This window comes from Salpingoeca rosetta (assembly GCF_000188695.1).
Source record: "Salpingoeca rosetta unplaced genomic scaffold supercont1.7, whole genome shotgun sequence".
Classification (NCBI taxonomy): domain Eukaryota; class Choanoflagellata; order Craspedida; family Salpingoecidae; genus Salpingoeca; species Salpingoeca rosetta.
Window position 1 is genome coordinate 1,737,382 of NW_004754927.1, and position 26,058 is coordinate 1,763,439.

The 26,058-nt window shown below is 56.1% G+C and overlaps 3 protein-coding genes across 3 annotated transcripts; all 3 read left to right on the top strand.

Annotated features, from left to right (window-relative positions):
* Positions 1 to 22: 22 nt before the first annotated feature.
* PTSG_12022 (uncharacterized protein) lies at positions 23 to 17,115 on the top strand (the record flags this gene model as incomplete). The annotated part of the gene is made up of 41 exons (XM_004995940.1): positions 23 to 1,241; positions 2,027 to 2,194; positions 2,529 to 4,735; positions 4,961 to 5,058; positions 5,329 to 5,464; positions 5,747 to 5,817; positions 6,099 to 6,336; positions 6,610 to 6,679; positions 6,840 to 6,922; positions 7,277 to 7,349; positions 7,555 to 7,670; positions 7,934 to 7,996; positions 8,164 to 8,200; positions 8,395 to 8,515; positions 8,747 to 8,832; positions 9,031 to 9,074; positions 9,263 to 9,314; positions 9,484 to 9,535; positions 9,824 to 9,936; positions 10,163 to 10,318; positions 10,582 to 10,641; positions 10,847 to 11,026; positions 11,301 to 11,414; positions 11,656 to 11,792; positions 12,086 to 12,203; positions 12,356 to 12,409; positions 12,677 to 12,751; positions 12,915 to 12,971; positions 13,170 to 13,467; positions 13,777 to 13,849; positions 14,014 to 14,086; positions 14,348 to 14,546; positions 14,682 to 14,834; positions 15,010 to 15,086; positions 15,298 to 15,378; positions 15,504 to 15,584; positions 15,792 to 15,864; positions 16,059 to 16,135; positions 16,339 to 16,515; positions 16,782 to 16,870; positions 17,073 to 17,115. Exons 1-41 carry the CDS (start codon positions 45 to 47, stop codon positions 17,113 to 17,115), a joined length of 7,470 nt encoding a protein of 2,489 aa, XP_004995997.1. The 5' UTR covers positions 23 to 44.
* A 110-nt stretch (positions 17,116 to 17,225) lies between these two features.
* On the top strand, positions 17,226 to 19,487 carry PTSG_12023 (uncharacterized protein; the record flags this gene model as incomplete). Its single annotated transcript, XM_004995941.1, has 3 exons — positions 17,226 to 17,456; positions 17,685 to 17,888; positions 18,087 to 19,487. 3 exons carry the CDS (start codon positions 17,226 to 17,228, stop codon positions 19,485 to 19,487), a joined length of 1,836 nt encoding a protein of 611 aa, XP_004995998.1.
* Positions 19,488 to 20,458: 971 nt separating this feature from the next.
* PTSG_03413 (uncharacterized protein) lies at positions 20,459 to 24,690 on the top strand. Its single transcript, XM_004995942.1, has one exon. The coding sequence runs from the start codon at positions 20,559 to 20,561 to the stop codon at positions 24,384 to 24,386; it is 3,828 nt and encodes a 1,275-aa protein (XP_004995999.1). The 5' UTR covers positions 20,459 to 20,558; the 3' UTR covers positions 24,387 to 24,690.
* Positions 24,691 to 26,058: the final 1,368 nt, after the last annotated feature.

A 26,058-nucleotide genomic window follows, 5' to 3' on the forward strand; every position in this document is an offset into this window, starting at 1 on the left:
GGGTATGATTTATTACAATTTTCTGACGGACACCAAAGGCAACGATGATGCGCGTCGCTCCTGATCGCTTCGCATCGCTGGTTCGAGTGGTGGCGACTACAGAAGATGGACAAGAAGACGACGTGGTGGTGGAAGAGAGAGTGGTGACAGAAGACGTCGTCGCGGAAGAAGAGACAGTGGTGGGGGAGAGGATGCAGCAAGGAAGAAGACAAGGACACCAGGGTGAAGGAGAAGCAGAAACAGAAGCGAAAGAAGGACAAGAGCACGGGAGAAACGAAGTAGTAGTTGGCGGTGGTGATGGTTTTGACGACACAAGCGATGCACGAACAACCGCCACAGAGAGCAGCAAACACAGCAACAGCTGCGTGGATGGGATTTCACGAGAAGAAGTCGGGCTCGAGTGGCCAACACGACAGAGGGTCGAGCGTATCGCCTTTGACGGCGTATGGTGCAGTGTGGAGCTGTACGGCAACGACGGCTTCATCAAGAGCGTGCGGCACCCAGACCGCACGCACCGATATCGCGTGACAACCCCGCTGCGGACGGTGACCACAAAGCTGACCGCTGTGGTGGTTATGCTGGCCTCTGCGCCGCGCCGTGGGTGCCTGTTTGGGATTACCGTCACGGCAACGCCCATGGATGACGCGGATGCAGGTGGCCTGGCCGCCATGGCCGGCATGGGCATGGGCGGCAGTGTTGACTTTGCCCGTGTGAAGCACCTCCTGGCAGATACCAGCCTGACGCCGCAAGCATCGCATCTCCTGGCCATGGCCCAAGCCACGTCGTCATCGCCCTCACCCATGTTTGGAGATGCCCTGGGATCCATTGCTGCTTCTGCGATGCAGAGCCACCCCGCGCTTATGCAGCTCTTGCAGCAGCAGCAGCAGCAGCAGCAAGGCGGCAAGGTGAAGGGGGGAGGTCAGGACGACAAGCAAGGCAGTAACGTGCAGCAGTCCTCAGCAGCGACAGCGACACGAGCAAAGGATGCCACACACCAAGCAGCGCCGTCAGCACGGCAACAACAACAACAACAACAACAACAACAACAACAACAACAACAACAACAACAACAACAACAACAACAACAACAGCAGCAGCAGCAGCAGCAACAACAACAACAACAACAACTGGTGCCAGCACTGGATGTTGGTCTTCACGAGCGACTGGCGGCGCTTGAACGGCAACAGGCAGAGACAAACCGCTTGCTGCTGACCATCATCGATAACCAAACTACCCAAACGGTATTGTATGGTGTGTGTGTGTGTGTGTGTGTTGTGTGTGGTGCAATACGTTGTATTGTGATGCTGTCATGGCTGCGTGACGCCGTGACTGGCTGTTCATCAACACTGTTGTTGTTGTGTCTTTGTTTGTTTTCTTCTTCGTCCTGCTCATCTTTACGCCACACAAACGGACACATACATACACACACCACAGAGGCTATTCCAGCAATTCCTCGCTCTTGGATCACTCTTCAACAACCAGCTAGCAGCAAGCAGCCACCAATAATTGTTCCAATTGTTCCAACACACACACACACACACACACACACACACACACACACACACACACACTCTCTCTCTCTCTCTCTCTCTCTCTCTCTCTCTCTCTCGCGCACAAAGCGACTGAATTCAGTCATGTGCCTCTCGCACGCCAATTGGTTGGTATCATTGTAAAAGTTCTTACCAACGCTGACACACAACTTCGCCACTGGAAGGAGCGAGCGAAGCAAACGAACAGCACATTCCAACATCGCCATGGGGTCCACGACAACGGCTGGGCGCCACCTGCAGGCCTGACAGACAACGATGCACACAAACAGCGCAGCAACCACTCCTTCCTCTCCTGCGGGTGTGCTAGCTGGCTGGGGATCCATTCTGACTGTGAGGTGTTGTGTTTGTGTCGGCAACGCAGCAGCACCAGCACCCCAGAAACCAAGCGAGAGCGAGTGAGCGAACGAGCGAGTCGGCACCATCTCCTCCCAAAACCCCTCAAAGCTCAATACCCAAAGCTTCCTCCTTGTCACCAGACGAGCATCTCCCATTACCCGCAACACCATCCATCAGCTATCCAGCCTGAAGTGAACAGCTCCCGTCAAGAGTGTTGCTACGTCTCAACTCACCAAGGAAACCGGCAGCCCAAGTGCTGCGCCATGGACAATCGCTCTGTCAACAACAACAACGTCAACCGCGTGACGGTGTGTGTGCGTCTGTGTGTGTCTGTGTGTGTCTGTGTCTGTGTGTCTGTGTGTGTCTGTGTGCGTGTGTGTGTGTGTGTGTGTGTGTGTGTGTGTGTGTGTGTCTGTGTGCGTGTGTGTGTGTGTGTCTGTGTGTGTGTGTGTGTGTGTGTTGAGATCGCCCCATTTGGAGCAGTTGTTTCAGTCGAGTGTCATACACATGCCAGTCTTGGCAGCCACGTTCACAACACAACACGTCTCGCACTCATGGCTCACATAAACTGCCCCCCCCCCTCCCTACCTAACCCCCCCCCCCCTTTTTTTCTCACCTTGTTTTCGCCATTCAACGACACAGCACTTGCTGGTTGACTTTGAGAGCCATGCACAGGATGCAACCGTGGACGCGGAGGTTGGGCGCGACAGCGGGCAGCGCGCCCACGTCTCCCGACAGCAGAGCAAAGAGCACCTCCTGCACAAGGTGCACGCCAAGATGCTGAGCAGAAGCAAAATCACGGTGGAGGGCCAGCGCGTTCTTCTCTCCCAGGAAGAAGAAGAAACAAGCACCCACCAACACCAACACCAACACCAGCACCAGCACCAGCACCAGCAGAGACCTCACTTTGCACGAAAACTGCCGGCAGGCAGCCACATCAACAACAGCAGTGATGTTGATGCTGATGCAGGTCTTCCCAGCAACAACAAAGGCAGAAACTTTGAAGCTGATGTTGACGACAACGGCGATGACAGTGGTAACGAAGTCTACGACCTTCCCACAGTGCCGCTCGCTGACGCCGCCGTTGTCGACCCATTTGCCGTGCAAACCGCCCCGGTACCACAGCAGCAGCAGCAGCAAGAACACAGCCAAGGACGGCAACAAGGTACGGATGGTGGTGCGACAACACAGCCGCGTGACGGACCATATCTGGCCATTGGTGCGAGCTGCAACGCTACCCTGCAGAAGATGCGTGAGAGCAAGGCGACTGGCGAGTACATCAACGTCACACCAGGTACACAGACGCACAACACCGCAACCACCGCCACCACTGCGCCCTTGACACTTCGCGAACAGCTCCAGCGTGCAGTGGCAGCGGCAAACGCGCGCATGGCCAGGCAGGGCGAGTCACTGTACGACAACCTTGACAGCAGCAGCAGCAGCAGTAGTGATGACGACGACCACGACGACGACGAAGAGAAAAACGATGGATCTCACAGCAGTGCCCATGTCAACACAATCGCACACGATCACTGTACTTCCGCCCCACAACAACAACAACAACAACAGCAGCAGCAGCTGCTGCACCGCGTGTTGCATCAACAGGCGGCACCCTCGGTGGTGATGGGAACGAGACGCGTGTATGAGATTGAAGAGGACAACGATACGAGCGCCTCTGATGCCGACGACGAGCAAGAGACTGCCGACAACGACAACGACAACAATGATGTCGACGATGTCGAAGATGTCGACGATGATGAGGATGAGGATGACCCGATTTATGACAACCCCTTCTCTGACAGTTGCAAGGACGCGAACTTCACCACCACCACCAGCAGCAGCAGCACTAGCGCCGAGAGCAGCGCTACAGACCACCACCATCACCATCGCCACCACCACGGCCACTTTGAAGCAGCAACGCAGACAGAAACAGCGCAGGTCGTAACAACAACAACAACGACGACGAAGAAGAAGAAGAAGCTGGCAGCCAGGAACCGCAAGCGTCACAGCCTTCCGCACTATCCTCAGCACTCGTTGGCAGCAGCCATTGCGCAGAGACTGGAGGTGTCGAACAAGGCACAACAACCACAATCACCACCACCACCGCCACCACCATCAGCAGTGTCGACGCGACAGCGGCAGTTGCCACGTGCACACAAGGTTGGATATGACAACGTTGGTGATGCGAAGGACGGTGGACAGTGCAGTGATTCCGACAGCGGTGATGAGTGGTATCCACAGCACCAGGGCAGCGACACTGAACACGACGGTGGCATGGGAACTGGGTTGCAGAATGGGTTGCAGAATGAATACGTTCCACCGTCAACCATTGTCACTCCGCTCTTCACCGCCAACCACACCGGTGCGCAGCCCACAACAGCAAACAGCGCAGCCACAGCAGCTGTGTCATCGCATGCACGCACCCACTATCACCACCAACAACAGCAACAGCAGCAACAGCAACAGCAGCAACAGCAACAGCAGCAACAGCAGCAACAGCAGCAGCAACGAAGCACGAGGCAGGACAACACCTCCTCGCTCCTTTCGCACAAGCTGAAGGTTGCCATGAGCCCACCGCCCTCACCAGCAGCTCTTGGTAAACATGCCCACACCCAGCGCTACTTTGCAAGCACACACCAGCCAGCGTATGTGCCCGTGACAACACACAGCAGCGGCAATGACACACCCACAATGCAGGGCATCGCAGACGCTGTTGCAGCAGCGGAAGCAGAGGATACGTTTGACTGTGACGACTGCCATTATGACACGATTGCGTCATCACCATTCAGGCGCCGAAGCTCGGGCCTCATGCTCAACGGAGCACTCGCCGCGGACGCCCCACGACCAAGGTGGAATGGATATGTGTGTGTGTGCGGTCGTGTGTGCGGTCGTGTGTGTGTGTGTGTGTGTGTGTGTGTGTGTGTGTGTGTGTGTGTGTGTGTGTGTGTGTGTGTGTGTGTGTGTGTGTGTGCGGTCGTGTGTCGCTGTACGGAGAATTCATCGCCACATTGACACGCTCTCTCCACCAACACATACCCCCACCGCATTGTTTGTTGCCTTTCCCCCATTTTCAGGCAACAGTCGCGTGCTGGCGACTTGCATCGCCTCCGCCGCCAATCGCCCTCCCTCATGCACAAGAAGCACAAACCCCGAGCACGCCTTACAAGCGCTGGTACGCCGCGTCCATGCGTGTGCGCACGTGTGCGTGTGTCTGTGCCTGCGTCTATGTGTTTGTGTGTGTGTCTGTGTGTCTGTGTGTGTGTGTGTGTGTGTGTGTGTCTGTCTGTCTGTCTGTGTGTGTGTGTCTGCGTCTGCGTGTCTGTGTGTGTGGCATTCCACGCGCTGATAACGTATGACAGGCTTCACGCAAGCTCACACCAAACCTTCACCCGCACCTCCTGTTCGCTTATTTCCCCTTCCTTCTCGGCCTCGCAACAACCAGAGATTGAGGCCCTGACCATTTCGGATGCGACCACAGCCATGACATACTCCGCAATTTCGTTCTACCTCACAACCATCCACCAGCGCATCCTCACTCGCCGCCTCTTCACTCTCCCACACGACCAGTCCTGCCTCAGGTCGGGCACTGCTCGCTGCCAGGCGATCCGTGTGTGTGTGTGTGTGTGTGTGTGTGTGTGTGTGTGTGTGTGTGTGTGTGTGTGTGTGTGCGTATGTGTGTGTGTGTGTGTGTGTCTGTCTGTGTGTGTGTGTCTGTCTGTGTGTGTGTGTGAAAGGGCTTGGTGTGCGTGCATACACGTTCGCCAACGTGTTGTACGTGTACGCAAACCCATCATGACATCATTCCCCAGGAGAGGCACACTCATTTCGTTTCGTTTCCGATCATTCATGCACGAATGCAGGTGGCAGTCAGCAACGAAGCGCGGCACAGACAATCGCATTGCCATGTCGCACATCCAAGAAATCCGTTATGGTGCGGCCCCCAAGATGCCCGCTGCTTGGTTTTGAGGGCGTGTGTGTGTGTGTGTGTGTGTGTGTGTGTGTGTGTGTGTGTGTGTGTGTGTGTGTGTGTGTGTGTGTGTGTGTGTGTGTGTGTGTGTGTGTGTGTGTGTGTGTGTGTGTGTGTGTGTGTGTGTGTGTGTGTGTGTGTGTGACTCACTGCGTCATCCGCAGCGCTGACGCAGATACACACCACACACAATACCTCGCAACTCCCCAACCCCAACCCCACTCCTTCACTTGTTCATTCCACAGGTGTGACAGTCCAAGACACCATCGACACGTGCGGTGTTGTACTGACGCCCGCTCAGCGTGACCTTGCCTTCTGTCTCCTCTGTCGCCCACGCGATCATCCACCACCACCTCCGCCAAAGGCAACATCATCAAAACCGTCAACAGCACCAACAGCGGCAACGAGGGCGACTGGTGGTGATGCGAGTGCCGAAGCCGACGAGCTGCAACCGCTTCTCCTCATCGCAGAGAATCAAAAGGAGTACGCTGCGTTGTTGCCACACACACACACACACACACACACACACACACACACACACACACACACACACACACACACACACACACACACACACACACCAATATGATCGCAACGGTGTGCTTGGGGTGCGAGGTTGAATGTGAGATACGGATGTGGCATTCAGCCAAGCAAAGCCAAGCTGCTTGTGTGCATGCGTGTCTGTACCGAGCGTGTACCTGCGCCTCACCGTGTTTGCCATGTGTTTGCCACGTGTTTTGTTTGTTTCGCATTCAGGTTTGACATTTGGGTGGATGCCCTATCTCAGATTATCACGCGCTCCAAAGCCGTCTTCGCCTACATGCAGGTGTGTGTGTGTGTATGTGTGTGAGCGTGCATGTGTGTGAAGTGTGCATGTTGTGCGAGCCCATGCGCGTGCACGTGTGTGTGTGTGTGCGTTTCCTTCATGGTGATCACATTTGTTTGCTGCTTGTCCCAATCACACACACACACACATACACACATAGGCCGGCGCCACAATGACGTGCTGTCGTCTGCGGGAGAACACACGCATTCGTTACACGCTCAGCAAATGCAACACGCACCTGTGGTGAGGCAGTACTGCTGATGGCTGTGGTCGTCGTTGCTGTTGCTGTGGTCGTCGTTGCTGTTGCTGTGGTCGTCGTTGCTGTTGCTGTGGTCGTCGTTGCTGTTGCTGTGGTCGTCGTTGCTGATGGCTGTGGTCGTCGTTGCTGTTGCTGTGGTCGTCGTTGCTGTTGCTGTGGTCGTCGTTGCTGTTGCTGTGGTCGTCGTTGCTGTTGTCGTCGTTCGTGTCTGTGCACAGATGCAGCGTCAGTATCGCACACGATTGCATTCTGCTTGGTGCATTGCGGCTGTCCTGACCCTTCCATCCGTGTGTCTGCTGCGTGTGGCCGTGTTTTCTGCTTGGAATATTCCACCGCAGGTGGGAATCCCCTGCGTCGAAGAAGCGCAAGGTGCTCCAGCTGTCAACCGTCAAGTTTGTCCGCGTTGGGCAGGTGGGTGCACGCAACACACAGCACTCCTCATGCGAAGGAATAGAGCACTTGGCATGTGCGATGGTGGGGCAAATGCGAAGCAGCGTGGATGGCGAGCTTGTTCATGCCCGCGCACCGGTATGCAGCGTGTCTAGAGTTGCGTGTCAGACACATCGCACCGTTAGTCACATTCACATTTGCGTGCTGTGACATGTGGACCAACCAGGTGACGCCGTCGTTTCGGATGGCGAAGAATGCCCGCCAATTCGAGGCGTGGTCGTTCAGTCTCATCTTCGGTGACGGGCACCGCTCAGCGGAAACCCTCGACCTCATTGCCCACAGGTTTGCCGGCGGCTGTGTGTGTGTGGTCTGTCTGTGTGTATCTGTCTGTCTGTCTGTCTGTCTGTCTGTCTGTCTGCCTATGCGTGCGTGTGTGTATGTCTGTGTGTGTCTGTGTACATGCGTCTCTGTCTATATGTGCCTCTCCCTTAGCAGCCCTGCCTGTCTGTTTCGTTTTCTGTCTGCCCATGCACCCGTGTCTGTCCTCGACATCGATTGCTTTGGGTTTTCACCGCTAACGTCATGCGACACTGATGTGCCTGCAGGCAAGAGGACTTTGAGAACTGGGTCAACGGACTGCGCATGCTCATCGCGGGCGCTGATGAGTGGTGCGTTGTGCTGCGTTGTGCTGCGTTGCGACTGCTGGTTGTTGTTGTTGTTGTTGTTGTTGTATGATACAATGCACGTACAGCCGCATGGCAGCTGACATTCATTGCTCGTGTCATCCCCTCCCCCAAACCTCTGTTTGGCTGACTTTGTCGCATTTTCACAACAGCCAACGCAACATGCAAAATGGGACCCAAATGATCATGGTAAGGTGGTTCCTGCTGTCTCAAACTGCCTCCCCGAATGCAAGCACACACCATCACACCACGTCACAATCACCTGGACTTGTCCCGTTTTTCGTCATCATCATCACCACCACCACCACCACCATCGTCGTCGTCGTCATCGTTGTTCTTTCTCCAACATTCTGTTGTTGCTGTGATTGCCTTGGTACCTGCAGATCAAACCCAAGAGCGTACGCCAGTATACATTCTACCTCTCCAGCGGCATGGCACAAATCACGTGGGAGCCAAGCAAGAAGCCACCCATCCCAATTGCATCCATCAAGGAACTCAGAAAAGGTGCGCAGTGATGCTGTCAGGGCTGTGTGTATGTGAGCGGGGTGGACGTGGGGCGGGAGCGTTGATGAACTTGTATTTCAGCATTCATGTTCGACCGTACACCCACCCTCACAACGCACTTTAACGCACGCCCCCCCCCCCACACACACACACAACACACACACATACACACACACTCCCTCTCTCACATCCACACACACAATCAACTCCATCTTTGATTCGTTCTCAAAGGCCACAAGACGCCCGAGTTTCTTGCACGCGCAAACGAGTTTGAAGAGTCACGCTGTCTGTCCATCATCTATGGAGAGCAGTTCAAGGTCCACCAAGCGTGTTTTTGCCGTTGTGCGTATGTTTACATGAGTGTGCTGTTGTGTCAGCCTTGTGTGCTGTTGTGACTGTGTCATAGTGCCCTGCATGCCCTTTTTCCCCCTCTGTGGCACTCCAGTTACTTTCGACTGCTCACCCACATCTGCAATGCACTGTACGTTCTCTTTTGCTTTTCTTCTTCACGTCAGATGCTCAACCTTTACTGCCAGACAGACGACGACTACAATGATTGGTGTGTGTGTGTGTGTGTGTGTGTGTGGACTTGACACAGCAGTGCTGTCGTGTGCTGCTTGTGCTGCTTGCTGCTGTTTCTGCTGCTGTTAAATGCGTTGACACGTACATTGCGTTCTTGCTGTGTGGAAGCGATGCCTGATGTTTCTCACAATCAAGTTGTGCTGCGGTGTGGGCGAATGTGTTCAGGGTGACTGGCTTGGAGGACCTGTTGTTTGATGTGCAGGAGCAACCACGAAATGTATGTCGCATGCATTGCAGTGCCACACCATCTTTGGTGTGGTGTAATGTGATCGCTCCTGTGTGAGCACATGTGGAATGGACACAACGCAAGCTCATTGTCCTTCACACGCTGCAAACTACACGACACACTGCAACGTCCGCACTTGTCTGTTCTTTCTCGTGTTCAGCTCCAGGTTCCCTCTGAAGAGCAGCTGCGAACCCTCTTCAACCGCGTCGCAGGTCAGCAATGCCACTGCACACATACATATTGACCGATCAAAAGTGAATGCACACGAACATACATGAACATGTGCTCAGGTCGTGTGTATGTGTTGTATGTGTGTTGTGTGTGTTGTGTGTATTGCACGTGTCTGCAATACCACACCCACTCACACACCCATACAAACGCGCAACGACAACACACCCATACATGGTCGCACAATTTGCATGCTCACACACAATTCATCGCCGCCACCACGGGCGTTCCCTGAACCATTTGCGTGATGCAATGTCATGACGATTCTTCAGGCCGACACGCGTTTATGAAGACCCGTCAGGTGCTGCGTCTTCTCACGGAACTTGACGCCAACTACGCATCCAGTGTGAACCAGGAACGCACACGCGAGTTCATGGAAAAGCACGTGAGTTTGCATTGCAACTTGGGGTTGTTGCTGAGGTCGCTGGGCTGCGTGTGTGTGATATGTGTATGTGTGTGCGCGCGTGTGGTCACGAGAATATTCGTGATTGAAGCTGTCAATCACATTTTTGCGTTGTGTCATCTCGGCCATACCATGCACGCTCATCAACCCTACCCTCCCATGCTTGCGTTTACGCGTGCGTGCGTGCGTGCGTGTGTGTGTTTCACAGAACAAGAAGCTGGACGCTGAGGGCCTGATTACCCTTGTGCGCAAACTGTCCACACGCGCTGAGATTGTCGCGATCATGGAGAAATACGGCTTCTTCGACGAGTACACAAACACGTGGGGGATGGGCGTCGGGCACTTGCAGGAGTTCCTGATCCAGGTGCGCGCTCCTGTTGCGTTGGGCCCTTAGTGTGTTGTGGTGATGAATGGCTGTATGGTGCTGAGCTGTTACTACCTTGTGTCGTGAGGGCCCAGTTGCGTTGTGATTGCACTGCGCTATGTCTTGAAGTATGGAGCGTGTGGAACGTGTGGATGCGAAAGTACTCACACACCATATGGCCACGCATGTCCCTGTCGCCTGCATCTCTCTCCTTATCTCTCTTTCTCTCCCTCTCTCATGACACGATGGTCACGTCAAAACAGGAGCAGCGCGTGCCTGCAGAGGAGGCCACGCCTGCCATCTGCCTCGAGATCATTCAAGAGGTGAACACATGTGACCGCCACATCTGGAGGCGTGCATGGCCTGATAAAAGGGAGTGATACTGTGTAGAGTGTTTGGAGTCAACTTTTGCACACGAACAATGCAACTGCTCCAACATTTACCTCACTTTACCACACTTCTGCGTGTTCCCTTCACATACACACACGTTCATACGCGCTCACACACATACACACACACACACACCAGTTTGAGCCGGATCCGCCTGACACCGCTGTGGCCACGCGGCCATCGAGCCCACAGCAGTCGTCGTTGGCGCCAACAGCGAACCGCTTTGGGCGGCGGCGTTCATCGCAGATGGTGTCGCCGCCACGCGCGAAACTTGCTCTCTCGGAGGCAGGCTTTACCGCATTCATGCTCAGCGACCATGTGCGTGGTGTATGTGTGAATGTGTGTGTGTGTGTGTGTGTGGCGTGCGTGTGAGTGTGTGTTGTGTTCGTAATGTGTGTGTTTGTGTATCTTGTGTGTAACTTTAATGTGCGTATCGTGCACTTGACCTGTCTTTGTCTCTGTGTGCTTCCTGCACACATGTCAGCACCAGTGTCAGCCAATCTAAACGTTCACATGCACCTGCTTGTGGCTGCATGTGCACTCACACTGTTCAACACTACTCCCTCTTGACTCCCCACCCCCACGTATTCAGGGCGATTGCTTCGATCCCGTGGAAGAAAGCATCCACATGGACATGACGCAGCCGTTCAATCACTACTTCATTTCATCATCGCACAACACCTACCTCACTGCCGACCAGCTCAAGGTGAGCAACGCGAATGCCCGTGTGCAGTGTGGCACTGCTCAGCCCATTCCAACAACAACAACTTAAACAACAACAACAACTTAAACAACAACAACAACTTAAACAACTTCAACAAACCCACATCTTGCTTTTGTCGCTTGAATAGTGCGCTGTTGCCACTCCCTGCGTGTCGTGACGCATTCGTCACACCCTCTGGCTCACATCTCACTCACCGTCCGCTCACCTTTCACGCACGACACAGGGCCCCTCCTCTGTCGAAGCGTACATTCGCTGTCTGCTGCGCGGCTGCCGCTGTGTTGAGATTGACTGCTGGGACGGTCCAAACGGAGAGCCCATAATCTTCCACGGACACACCCTCACAGGCAAAATCCCCTTTCGGTCAGTGCGCGCGCAGTTGCATGTGCGTGAGTGTGTGTGAGTGAGTGAGTGTGTGTGTGTGCGTGAGTGAGAGAGAGTGAGTGTGTGTGTGTGTGTGCAGTTGCGTGTGTGTGTGTAATTTGTATGCTGTACAGTGTACGTGTGTTTTGTGAGTCATAGTGGACCTGCCTGCCTGCCTGCCTGCCTGCCTGGTGGCGCATCCTTGCACCCTCCCGTCCAATGAAGAACTCACGCCTTGGAGTTCCGACTCACGACTGTCTATGTGTGGGTGGCATGTGTTTGCTTGTGTACAGCGACGTCATCGTTGCCATCAACGACTATGCGTTTCGATCATCGCCCTACCCTGTCATCATCTCTGTTGAGAATCACTGCTCCCTCAAGCAGCAGCAATTCATGGCCCAATTCATGCGGGTGCGTCGTTTGTGTGCTCAAGCCTACATTGACGTGGCGTGTGTGACTGGTGACAACCGCTATGCCCGTGTACGTGTGCAGCAAGTCTGACGCTTGTGCTGCTGTTGTTGATGGCACACAAATTTCTGTTGTCTCTCTGGCCGCACACGCAGATCATTTTCCAGGACAAGCTGGTGGCTGATGTGGATCCAAACAACTTGGAACAGGTATCACAACACAAGCACATGTGTGTACGTTGGTGTGTATGTGCGTGCGTGTGTGTTTGTTTGTGTGTGTGTGTGTGCGTGTGTGAGTGAGTGTGTGTGTATGTGTGTGCGTGCGTGCGCGTGTGCGTGCGTTTGCAGGCGTGTACATGCACCAAACATTGCGTAGCGCTCAGTTGCCACTTGTTGTGCACCCAAACTGGTAATCCCAAACTGGTCATTCCCGCGTTCTTTTTCACTCACGCATACTCCCTGCCCGTATGACAACAGCTGCCGAGCCCAGAGGCGCTCAAGCACAAAATCCTCATCAAGTGCCATAAACCCATGGGCGTGTTCCACCGCAAGGTGAGCTGCTAAGTGTACGCTCGTGCATTGCAGTGCTTGTCTGCACCCTCAGCGTGTTTGAATCATCATCCAATACTAATCCATGTTTTGCGTTGGCGTGTGTGCGTGCGCACGCGCGTGTGTATGTGTGTGTGTGTACATGTGCGTGTATTCTTTTGTCCAGGTGATTGCGGCGTACGATGAGCAAGGCCTTCGTGATGACGGAACCACACTGCTTCCTGTGCGTTTGAATGATGGGTTTGCCCTTGTAGCATTGCGCACGTTGTTGTCTGCATTCTGCCTGTTCGGTAGTCCAGTGTCAACCAACCCACAAGCACAAGTGTTCACATGCACTCACCTCCTCCCCCCTCCACACACACACAAGCACACCCGCACAACACAACCGACTGTACTCACTCTGCGAACACGATCATTGCAGACGCTGGGCATGGACGCCATGTTTGCGAGCATCCCGCATCGTGGGCAGCAGGTCTCCTCCCGTACGGCCGAAGCTGTGGCGCGGCGTGCTCTTCGTCGCTCGTCCCAGCCAACATCCCCACCACCGTCGCCACGCGCCAGGCACCCACGTAGCAGCAGCGCAAGCGCAAGCGCATGCATTGGCGCTGGTGGTGATGATGGGGATGGCACAGGCAGCGTGTTTGATGGCGTCAGCGATATTGACACTGCTGTTCCCGATGCAGAGGAAGATGATGACGAGCTTGATGACGCTGGAACAGGTGGGATGTACACGCACTGCCGCCGACTTGTTTCCTGTGTGTGTGTGTGTGTGTGTGTGTGTGTGTGTGTGTGTGTGTGTGTGTGTGTGTGTTGTAGGTGTGTGTGTGTTGTATGTGTGTGTGTTGTGTGTGGTGAGTGTGTATGTTGTGTGTGTGTGTTGTGTGTTGTGTATGTCTAACGTGCACTTCCGTGTGCATGTACATCCTATGCGTATGTTATGTGCGAGGCACACATTGAACAATCACGTGCATTCACCACCAACCTTCCCAACCTCCTCCCCGCCCCCCTCCGCTGTCCACCTTCTGCAGGTGCCGAGGATCTGGATTACCTCAACGGTCTGCGCACCACCATGAGCAAAGACACAACGCTCAAGCAGCAAGGGTGCGACAACACCATATGCATGCACGCGAGCAGTGTTGTAGCTCATGGCATGTGTTCAAGACGACGCTTCGGCTTGGCGCTACTGCTCACCTGTTTTGTACACCCACATGATACGGTGCCCCCACCACCGCCACCTGCCTCCCCAATGCCTGGTTTGCGTGCAGGCGAGGAGAAATCAAAATGCACCAGGAGTTCACTGATCTCATCCAGTACACTGCGTCCACACCGACCTTTGAGGTGAGCCGCTGCTTGAATTGCGCGCGCGCGCGCGTGTGTGTGTGTGTGTGTGTGTGTGTGTGTGTGTGTGTGTGTGTGTGTGTGTGTGTGTGTGTGTGTGTGTGTGTGTGTGTGTGTGTGTGTGTGTGTGTGTGTGGGCATGCATATGTGTGTGTGTGCTCTTGTACGCGCGTACTTGTGATCATTGTTTTCGCACTGCCGCGTACATCCTGCTCATGATTGTACGACTGCACGTGTATCTGTTGTGTGTTTCGGTACCAGGGATTCCACCACGCGCTACTGTTCAACCGGTGCTGGACAATGACGTCGTTTGGCGAAAACAGGCTGGCTGCCCTCTCGGCCAACCCAACAACCGCACACGCGCTCGTGACCCTCTCCTGCGCGCAGAACACGCGAACATTCCCCGCCGGCACGCGCGTCAACTCGTCAAACTTTGATCCGCAGCAAATGTGGATTGCAGGTGCGATGGGCTGTTGTTTTGTCCTGCATGTATTGTGGTGCCATTGCACGCAACACACTTGAACCCACACACGCACCAAGCAGACACATGTCACGTACACATGCACAAAAACGCTCACACATCTGTGAATTGCAGGCTGCCAGATGGTTGCCCTGAACTGGCAGACGGAGGGAACACATATGCAGATCCACCACGGAAAATTCAGAGCAAATGGTGGCTGCGGTTTCCTTCTCAAACCGGCTTTCATGCGCAACCCAGACTTTGCATTCAACCCACACCTTATCCACGGTGCGTGCATGTGTTGTGTGGCTGTGCTGTGTTGAATTGTGCGTGTGTATAATCATGTGTGTGTGACATGGAAGTGTGATACCTGGGTTTGCAAGTGTGGCGTGCATCCTGTGTGCTTCTCATACTGTGACGACGGTGGATTGGGTGTGACCGTATTTGCTTCAACACCCATCAGCTTCGCATCTGCCAGGAAATGTGCCAGAATTTCTTGCTGTTCGCATCATCAGCGCCCAGTATCTCCCACGCTCAAAGGTCCGTCACTTGAGGCAGCTCTGATGCAAAAGCAGGTGCCTGCGTTAAATGCGTATGTGTACGTGTGTTTCGCCGTTTTCTTGCCAATGCCTGGCCTGACGTACCTGTCACCATGTTCAAGTTCGTCTCATCACCCTTCTCTCCCCACGTCTGCTCTCCCTCCCTCTCTCTCTCTCTCTCTCTCTTTTCAACCTCAACTCGCTACCTGCAGATTATTCGGCCGTTTGTGAGTGTGGAGATTCTTGGACTTCCACACGACTCTGCAACCCAGAGAACCGACATCAAATCAGAGGTGTGTTCGTCTCTGTGCGTGTGTGTGTGTGTGTGTGAAGTAGAAGGAAGGAAATGGGTGAAATCATGTCGCGGAGCATCAATCTCATTTTAAGCGCGCCACAATCACACTCATGACGTACGCAGGGATTTGCGCCTTGGTGGAATGAACAATTTGGCTTCAACGTGCTGTGCCCGGAGCTGACCCTTGTCAGGTTCATCGTGCGGGTGAGAACAGCCACCCTTCACCCCACACACACAAACACGACACACACACAAACACGAGACACACACGCATACACACACATACACACGCATACACACGCATACACACATGCACGAAGGCAATCGTCAGCGTGGAAGCTCATGATTGTACTGTTGTGACCTCCCCCCCCCCCCCAATTTCTTTTCCCCTCTTCTGTATGCACCCCGCAGGACCATCGTGGAAAGATCAACTCCCCTGGGTTTGTTGGCGAGGCCACTGTCCCACTTGTTGCCCTTCGGCAAGGTAAGGAACAAGCATATGTTTGGGCAGGCACACCCACACGCTGCTCATCAGCTACAATGTTTGCATGGTTCCTCAGGTGGTGTTTTGGTGGTAATCTTGATGACAGTTTCTTCCGCGTGACGAACACGTGAACGTCAGCGACAACTGCTCGCCCCTCACCTCAATGTCGCCATGCTTGCATGCACGGCCCACAGGTTACCGTCACATTCGGCTGTACAGCTTCAGCGGGGAACCGCTCTCTGCAACGCTCTTTGTCCACGCCTCCCGTCAGGTGCGAGGAAGTGTATCATTGGATTCCATTCGTGCAATCGCAAAACTCGTGCGTCGCATTTCATCTGGCAGCGAGCGCTCACAGCTCTGCATATGTGTGCGTGTGTGCGTGTGCGTGTATGTTTGTGTTTGTGTGTGTGTGTGTGAATGAATGTGTGTGTATGTGTGGGCATCGATGCTTGATTTGCCTTGCTGCTTGTGCAGGCGGGCATGCTTCGAAGCGAGACGCATCTTGGGCGTCTACCAAAGCCACCGTCATACACGCAGCGCGACAAGGCATACCCACAAGTGAAGCTGCCTGGTTTTGGCGACAAGAGCATTGATCGCAAGAGCAAGGCTGTCGTTCGTGTGTTTCGAAAGCTCATCGCTCTCCACCAAGACGTACGTGACTTGACAGCACACGTGTGTGCGTGTGTTTGTGTGTTTGTGTGTGTGTGTGTGTGTGTGTGTGTGTGTGCGTGTGTGCGTGTGTGTGTGAACGTACGTGTATGTGTGGACATACGCGTGTGTGTGTGTGTGCATATGGATGTGGGTAGACGGACGTACGTTTGTGTTGAGACGGTACGTGCATTCGTGCCTGTGCATTTCGCTGTCGATTTCGTTGTGTGTGCTCTGACTCATCTTCCTCAACTGCTGCTCCTCTGCAGATGCTGGAGATGCGAGAGAAGAAGCTTGACTTGGTGCCGCAGGGTGAAGCAGAGCATGCAAGCAAGGCGCCTACGTCACAGGCAACGAGGTGAGGAGAGGGGCAGCTTGCACACATGGCGGTATCGAGAGTGTCCATGTGTCCATGTGTGTGTGTGTGTCTGCGTGTGTGTGTGTGTGTGTGTGTGTGTGTGTGTGTGTGTGTGTGTGTGTGTGTGTGTGTGTGTGCCTGCATGTCTGTCTTTCCTCTCACTCCATGCTCACCTCTCTTTCCATCACACACTCGCGTGCAGATTGGCGCTAGCCTGTGATGCCACTGCTGGCACAAGCGAATAGCGCTCCTTCTTGAGTCCTCCCAAAGTCCTTCCTCTTGCTCTTCTGTGGGTTTCTGTTTCTCGCACTTTCCTCCTCCTTCTTCTTCAAACACAAACAAAACACCACCCAAGATGGCAGTGGCTCGCTCCCCGCTGCGGAGACGTTGTTATTCATTTTCTCCTGCTGCTTCTTCTGTTTCTTCTTCTTCTTCTTCTGTTGTGCTTGCTGTTGTGGCGGTGGTCCCGCTGCTCGCTTTAGCTGTTGGTGTGCCACCACCTGTTGTACATGCCAGTGGAACTGGTGGCGATGTTGGCATCCTGTATGAAGTGTGGCACACGCGTGCCGCACAGGCCATGAAGAAAGTGGGTTCTGTGTTGTGTGAAACAACTGACTGGCAGTGACGACATTGGGTGCGTGGGTGCGTGGGTGCGTAGTGTGTGAGGCTGACAATCAGCTGTGGGGTTGAACGGCACACACACACACATATGCATGCGCCCACACACACACACACACACACACACACACACACACACACACACACACACACACACACACACACACACACACACTTGCATGCGCCGACCAAATAGGTGCGGCAACTTGGAGGCACGCAGCTGACCACGGAACTGGTGCTTCGAAGCAACGGCTCACTGACACTGGACGACGTGTACACCAAGTACAACATGAGCGCTGACATCTATAACGTGCAACCACAGCTTGGCTTCTACTGCCTGTACCGTAAACGGCCCAACGACACCAACCCACCTGTGGACGACTGCGACAACATCACGCACGTAAGCCCTGTCAACAAGTTCCCTGTTCTTCCTTGCTTGTGAGCGCCCTCTTGTGCGTGGCACTGCTTCAGCAAAAGGGCAGCGCTGTCTCTTGCCATACCCTCCATACTCTGTACAACTGGCGACCACGCGCTCACCCTTGACACACACACACACACACACACACACACACACACACACACACACACACACACACAGACGGCGAGCGTGCACGCCAAGCTGCTGGTGCAAGCGCACGTCGACTATGTGGCCGTGGATGTGACCAACTGGCCGTCCTTCAACACGGAGACGGACATTGCTGTGATCCGGCCAACGGAGGTGCTGTTTGAGGAGTGGCTTGCTTTGCGCAAACAGGGCCAGCCCACGCCACAGATTGCCATCTGGGTGTGCAGCCCAAGCAACTCCACAACCTGGCGGTACATGCTGCAACACATCTACAACAACCCGCGCTATGCGGAGCTCGTGTACAAGCGCGACGGCAAGATGGCTTTCTTCCTCCCATACCGCCCGGGCTCCTGCTACAGCGCCAGCGAGGAGGCGCTCATACAGAGCAACTTTGGCGGCAACAACGTCACCACCATCAAGATGTGGGCGCTGTTTGGCGCCGACACATACACGCAGGACGTCTGGGGCTTCTTTTCGCCGTGCGTGTCGCAGCGCACAGGCAAATACACCTCGTCCATGGTCGGAGAGGGCGACTGCAACCAGTACCCCACGACCACAGGCGCCAGCGGGCCCGTGCAGGAGGTCACGGCCTCTGGTTCGTACATGCTGAGCGAGACGGCGCTCCCCTTTGCGTCGCCCGGCCACATGCGCGGCCTCACCCTGCAGCGGCTGTTCAAGAAGGTGCTGTCGCAGCGCGCGCCAAGCCTCTTCCTCTCGTCCTTCAACGAGCACATTGGCGGGCGCCAGGCACCGTCGTCACCGGCCAAGATTGCGTTCAACATGGGTCTGCCCAACGACCCGCAGCGCAACGCAGTGTGGGTTGACACCTACGGCAGCGAGTTCAGCCGCGACGTGGAGCCCACGGTGGAAGGCGGTGCGCGCACATACCAGGTGCTGGTGGCGTGTGTTGCCTTGTACAAGGCAGGGCAGACGTGCGCGAATGAGCCCACCTCCATCTGCTGCACCACCGCCGACAAGGAGGTGTGGACCAACGTGTGGTCACTCGCCAACCCGCAGGCCACAGACGCCCTTGTCACCGCCAGTGAGAATGAGCGTGACACGCTGGTGCAGCAGGGGTGGAAGGAGGTGTGCACCCCAATTCCGGGGCCGTCGGTCTTCTGCGTGGAGGCGAACAACCACGATGGGCGTGACGGGCCGTTCATGCTGTACAACGCGGCGCAGCCAAACAACAGCACAAAGCCCATCTACCGCTGCTACAACGCCACCCAAGGCCTGCACCTGATCAGCGATGACCCAAAGTGTGAGGGCTTAGGCGCCATGGAGATGCTGCTCGGTTACGCGTCACGTGGACCAGGTGGCGAGACGTTGCGCGCGCTGCGGCGTTGTCGCTCCGCTGCGTCCCCAGCGCTCTCGCACGCGCTTGATCTCGCCTGCGACCACAATGACAGCCACGTCCTTGGCTTTGTCCGCTAGTGCCGCGGTGAGTGTGTGCGCGTGTGCGCGTGTGCGTGTGTGTGTGTGTGTGTGTGTGTGTGTGTGTGTGTGTGTGTGTGTGTGTGTATGTGTGTGTGTGTGTTCGAAGCGCTGTTGATCATGCCCTTCGCTCAGGCGGTCTCGCAGCTGATGGCTGCGTTATTTCGGCTGCTTCCTTCCTTCCTTTCTTCCTTCCTTTCTTCCTTCCTTCCTTCCTTCCTTCCTTCCTTCCTTCCTTTCTTCCTTCCTTCCTTCCTTCCTTCCTTCCTTCCTTCCTTCCTTATTTCCACTTTGTCTCTTGCCTTTTTCCCTTCCCCCACCTCCTCCTTCACACGCGTGATCTTTGAGCGGCGCATCAGAAGCTGCCCTGGGCACTGGTTCAGGTGAACCCGACGTTCACCATGCTCGGTGGCCGCTTCGGTGTGGTGTTGCTGTTACGCTTCACGCGAATACCGTTCACCACAGGGTTGTGATTGGAGTTCGGGTGCTGTCGGCTCTATTGTCTCATCTGACATGCACTTTAGAGCCAGTCGTACACTCTTCCCACACCCGCATGCACCACAACCACAGGCACCCTTTGCACGCATGCTACAATGCAAAGACAAATGAATGTCCTCACATCACACAACCACACACGCACAAACGCATGTACACTACAGGTTCTACATGCTGCTCACGACGCTGATGATGATGATGCTCATGTTAATCATGATGGTGATCATGATTTGGTTGCATTATTTCGTCCCTGATTTGCCTGTTTGTTTGCCTGTGTTATCCTTCCTCCCTTCCTCCCAATCCCTCCTTCCTTGCCTGCTTTGCCTCCCTCCCACTCCCGTGTGCTCCCCCAAGATGAACAACGCAAGCGAAAGAGAGTGATGTGACATGTCTTGTAACGTGTTGACACACCCAAAGCGCTCAAACAAGCAAGCAAACAAAGCAACAAGAAGTGTCAGTGCCACCGCACAAAACCACGCAATTCTCGCGCGAAAAAACAGACGACACAACACCGCTTACAGACAACCCCCTTTGTGCCCGCATCCACCACTGCTTGCTTGTTTCTCGACGACGACAATGACGTCTGTGAGCCTCGAGGGCCGTGTTCAGGCCGTGCTACGCCGTGCCCTAGGCGAAGCTGTTGTTGAGCGCCTCGGTGTGGAGGCTGTGCAGGTCATCCAACAGGAGCTGGCCCAGGTTGTGGACGAATGCGTCGCCACGCAAGTTGCACTGCTCACGGCACCCCGCACACGTGCGGACAGCACAGACGCCAACAAGGACAGCCAGGCAAAGGCCATCGACACAGCCACCTCAGACGCCGCTGCTGCTGGAGATGATGAGCACGATGGCGCTGCTGTCGTTGCCGAGCCCACGGCAGCCGCGGTCAGCAAGACCAAGAAGAAGAGGCAGCGCCGGCGCAGGAAGAACAAGGGCGCAGATGCCGACGCAGCAACAGACACGGCGGTCGACACCAGAACCACGACCGCTGGACTTACAGTGACTGACGAGGATGCCCCCGCTGCTGTTGCGGACACCACCGCTTCTACACCAACAGCGACCAAACAAGAGGACATGCCTCAGCAGCAGCAGCAGCAGCAGCAGCCCGCTGCATCCACCAAGGTGTCCGCTGCCGACGCAGACGCAAACCCGAGTGGTGAGGCCGATACAACAACCCCTATGCCGGCTCCCGAGGCGACTGCGAACAAGCCTGATACAGCTATGGCCACCAGCGCAAAACCCCAGCGCAAGCAAGGTCGCCGCAACCGCAACCGCAACCGCAACCGCAACCGCAACAACACCAGCAGCAACAAGCCAAGCGCCAGCGAGCGTGCTGTCGAAGCTGAAGCTCCCACGTCTTCCAAACAACAGGAGCAGCAGCAGCAACCGCCCACATCCACAGCACCACCATGTGTCGATGAGACAAACACCACCGCAACCGCCACCACCGAAAGTACTGATGCGAACGAGACGGATGCAGCGCCTGCGCCTGCGACACCGGCATCGGCAGAGACAACTGAGCCGCAACAAGACCCCAAGGCCGAGCTGCTGGAGCAACTACAGCAGCTGAAGGCGTGCGAGAACGCTGTTGCCGCAGCCAACGCCCTGGCGTCCTTGTGCGCGCAGGTGGCCAACAACGACAAGCACTGCGCCATTGCCAGCAAGATGGGTGCTGTGGAAGCAACCCTGGATGCCCTGCAGGCATTTGAGGGTGCCGGTGCCGTGCGCGTGCAAGCGCTGCACGTGCTGCAGGCACTGCTGACCATACGCACCGGCCGTGACCGCATTGCCGCACATACCCGCGGCATTGACACGCTGCTGGCGTTCCAGCGCAGCAGCAACAGCGTGCAGCGCCTGGCTGCCACCTCCCTCTTGCTCCGCCTCACCAGCATCCAGCGCCTGGTCCCTGTGCTTGGCCGCAAGGGTGCCATGCAGAGCACAGCCGATGCCCTCCTCGCCACCAAGGGCAACCATCCCGACATGCAGGAGACGTGCCTGGTGCTGCTTGCGCGCCTCGCCAACGTTGGCGGCGGCTCCGGCGCGATGGCACGCGGCCCTGCCCCTGTCGGCACGGTGCGGCAGTGGCCTGCGGTGCTTAGGGCGGCAACTTCAGCTATGGACGCCAGCCCAGAGCGCGTGCAAACGCAGGAGGCTGGCGTTGCTTTGTTGCGGTTCTTTGACCGCAGCTTGGGCACCGCCGTACGCCCCGTCATCTCTGCGCTTCTGCACCATCCAAACAATCGCATCATCCAGGAGCACACGTCTGCTTATCTGTGCAATGCCCTGCAAACGAAGAACAACACCCAGCTGCGGGCTGGCCTGATCAAGACAAATGTTGTCTCGAAGCTCCTGTCGTTATGGCTTCTGCCCCAGCAACAACACGAACAACATGAGCAGGGGGAGGAGAAGACAGCAGGCGCGGATAGCGCCGCTTCCTCGGGCTCCAGGCGCCGTGGCACGCGTGGCAGGCGTCGCAACAACACCAGCAACACCAACAACGCCAACAGCAGTCAGGTCAAGAACATCGGTGCGCGGACTGCACTGGTTTCCAGTATCATGTTGAATCTGGCGTTGATTGTGCAGCGGTACGGGGAGGAAGACCTGACGCACCCCATCTTCGCGCCAGAAGTGATCGCGGGTGTCCTGCTGCACATGCAGCGGCACCGGGCCTCCACCGCTGTGCAGCAGGAGGGCCTGCGCCTGCTCGCTGCCGTCACCCGCCCCCAGCGCGGAACACCAACGCAGCGCGCGCGGGCGGCGGCGCTTGCCCTGTTGGACGGCAATGGCGACGGTGTGCGGGTCGTCACAGCGGCCATGCAGGCCACAGCGGCGCACGCGGATGCCCAGCTGTTTGCATGCCGGCTCCTGCTGAACCTCATGGACGCTGTTCGCGGCAACCGCAGCACAGCCGCTGCCGCCTTGCTCACCCCAGAGCTGGCCCGCTGCTGCGTTGCCGCCATCAACAAGCACACGCACGTCAAGCCCCTTGTCCGTGCCGCGTGCACGCTTCTCTCCCGCGCCGTCGCCCCACCAGCAGCGCCACAGCACGGCAAGCCTGGTGCCAAGGGCGCAAAGGAAGGCGCAACAGCCCACAATGCAACTGCCAGCACCAGCACCAGCGCTTCAACGAGTGCAGGCGCAAGTGCAGATACGAGCGCAGCATCAAGTGCCCCCGGCACGCCGCCGCCGCTGACATCTGTTGAGGAGACGCTGCTGTCGCTCAAGAACTTTGAGGCCGTCAACGCCGCCATGCACGCGCTGCAGAGCGCAGACAAGGACTCTGCCATCCAGGCCAATGCCGTGGCGCTGCTGCTGCTCCTGTGCAAGACGCAGGCCGCTGTCCACGCCGTGTCCACGCACCGCGCGCTGCCTGCCCTGCTGGCCACGCTGCAGCAGCACCTCAAGGACCGCGCCCGCCGCGCCACTGCATCGCAGCTGCTGTTGGCCATTGCCGAGCACGGCCGCCCCACCGCCGTCATGCAGGCAGGCGGCCTGCGTATCCTGTGCGACATGCTGCTGCAGCGCGAGCACCACCCGCGTGCTGGCGCTCGTGGTGGTCCTGGTGCTGGCGGCGCAGGTGCTGGCGTGTCCCACGCCACGCACACGAGCCTGCGCGCACTCGCTGCGCTGTGTGCAGACAAGCGGTGCGTGCAGCACCCGCTGTTCAAGGAGGCGATTCTGCCGGCCGTGCTTCGGCTGCTGGAGCGCCACCCGCAGGACAGCAGCGTGCAGGAGCAAGGCCTGGCCGTGCTGCGCGATGCAGACGGCCTGCCGCGCAGCGAGGTGCTTGACCTCGTGCTCAGGGCCATGGAGACACACCCGACACACTCCGGGGTGCAGGCAAGCGCGTGCGGTGTTGTGCGCAACCTTGCCCTCCACGCCACAGATGAGCTTGCAGGCAAGGCGGTGGTTGGCGATGTGGTGGCAGCGCTTGTGCAGCACCAGCAGCACGCCGGCGTTGCGGAGCAAGCGTGCGGTGCGCTGTGCAACCTGGCCGTGAGCCGGAGCTGCCGCCGCAGGATTGCGCGGGTCAAGGGCCTGCCATTGATTATGGAGACGATGCGCGGCCATCGCGCCACAGCCGCTGTGCAGGAGCACGGGTGCCGGGCGCTGTGGAACATGGCGGTGGAGCCCGAAAACCAGCAGGAGCTGGGGCTCAGCGGCGGGATTGGCGAGATTGTGGACGCCATGCTGGCCCACCCGCGCAACGAGGCTGTGCAGGAGGCGGCCTGCGGCGCCCTGGGCAACCTGGCGCTCAACGACAGCAACAAGATCCGGCTTGGCACCAGCCGCACCACGAACGCACTCGCTGCTGCGCGCAGCACGTTTGGCGACAACGCCGTCATTGGCAAGCAGGTGGATGCGCTGCTCACGGACGTCCCAATCGACGTGGACCAGCAGCAGTGACGTGTGAATGCATGCAAATGTGTGTGTATGTGTGTGAGAATGCGTGTGTTGACCCTCGACTGCTGACCTTTGCATGTGTATCTGTGTGTGCCAGTGTCTGCTGTTTGCTGTTTGTGTTTGGCCGTCTTTTTCCTCAGCAAGCTATGGGCTCGTTCCTCTGACAATGTTAGTTCTCTGTGTGTGTGTGTGGTTTTTTTTTTTTCTTCATTGGTGTTGTTGACGTTTGGCTGTTAACTTCATTCGTGTTCACACAGTGTGAACAAAGCAAAGATATGCAAAAAGATACATACAAGTGCATCCGATATAGCTGTCAGCAAACTCAAAACGGCCAGCGTGTGGGGGGGGTGCGAGTTGGCGACACACAAAAACAAAACACACATGCATACGTATGCGTGAGTGGAGCTGGGTGTGCATGTGTGACGATATTAGTTGCGCAGCTGCTGTTGTCAGCCCAACAACACACACTTCAGCGTGCGTGCGCGTGGGTGGATCGGTGTCCTCCTATGATACGTGTCCACACAACACGCACTTCCTCGTCGCAACACGTTTGTCATCGCCATCATCGTCATGAAAGGCGTAAGTCAACGAGCACTCTGGTAACGGACACAACCGATCTTCAAATGATGCGTCACCTTCATGCCCATCATCATCGATGTTGCTGTTATCGTTGTTGTCACCGCCATCCTGGGCGGTGGTTTGAGCTGTGCCGCGGCTGGCTGGTGGCCTTCCTCCTCGCTTTGTGTTCATCTCGGATGAGCAGCGGGTACAGCGACACACAAACCTGAACCCACCATGCATTTGGGGAGGGTGAGGGCACATGCGCAAGTGTGCGAGCATGTGTTGTCATGCAGAGGATCGTCCACACACACACACACACACAGTAGGCAAGCGAGAAGAGCTGATACATGCACACACATATGCACACACACACACAGTAGGCAAGCGAGAAGAGCTGATACATGCACACACATATGCACACACACATACAGTAGGCAAGCGAGAAGAGCTGATACATGCACACACATATGCACACACACATACAGTAGGCAAGCGAGAAGAGCTGATACATGCACACACATATGCACACACACATACAGTAGGCAAGCGAGAAGAGCTGATACATGCACACACATATGCACACACACATACAGTAGGCAAGCGAGAAGAGCTGATACATGCACACACATATGCACACACACACAAACACACACATGCACACACACACATGCACACACACACATGCACACACACACCCGATAGTTTGGGTGAGGTGAGCCTGGCGGGCGTTGACATTGTCGCAACAGCGCGTGTATGTGATGAAAATCTGTTCACCAGGCTTGACTGCACAGAGCGTGATGGAAACGGGCAAGAACTTGTCAGTCAGATGAGATCATGTGATGACTTCACAGGGAGAGGTAAACTTGCAAACCGCTTGGCAGCAAGCATGTGCTCACGTACAATATGACAAATGAGGGTGTGAAGCGTGCAAGGCAAGTGGTGTTTGAGCTACAACGCACCATTCTTGAGCGCACGGAGATGCAAGCGAACGGGCTGACCCTCGATCCCATCATGTTCATCCAGCCGTGTTGTAGTAATCGAGACACGCGGTGGGTCGCAGCTGTGATTGCACAGATGCACGTGTCTTGTCGCAATAACTGTGGCAATCTGTGAG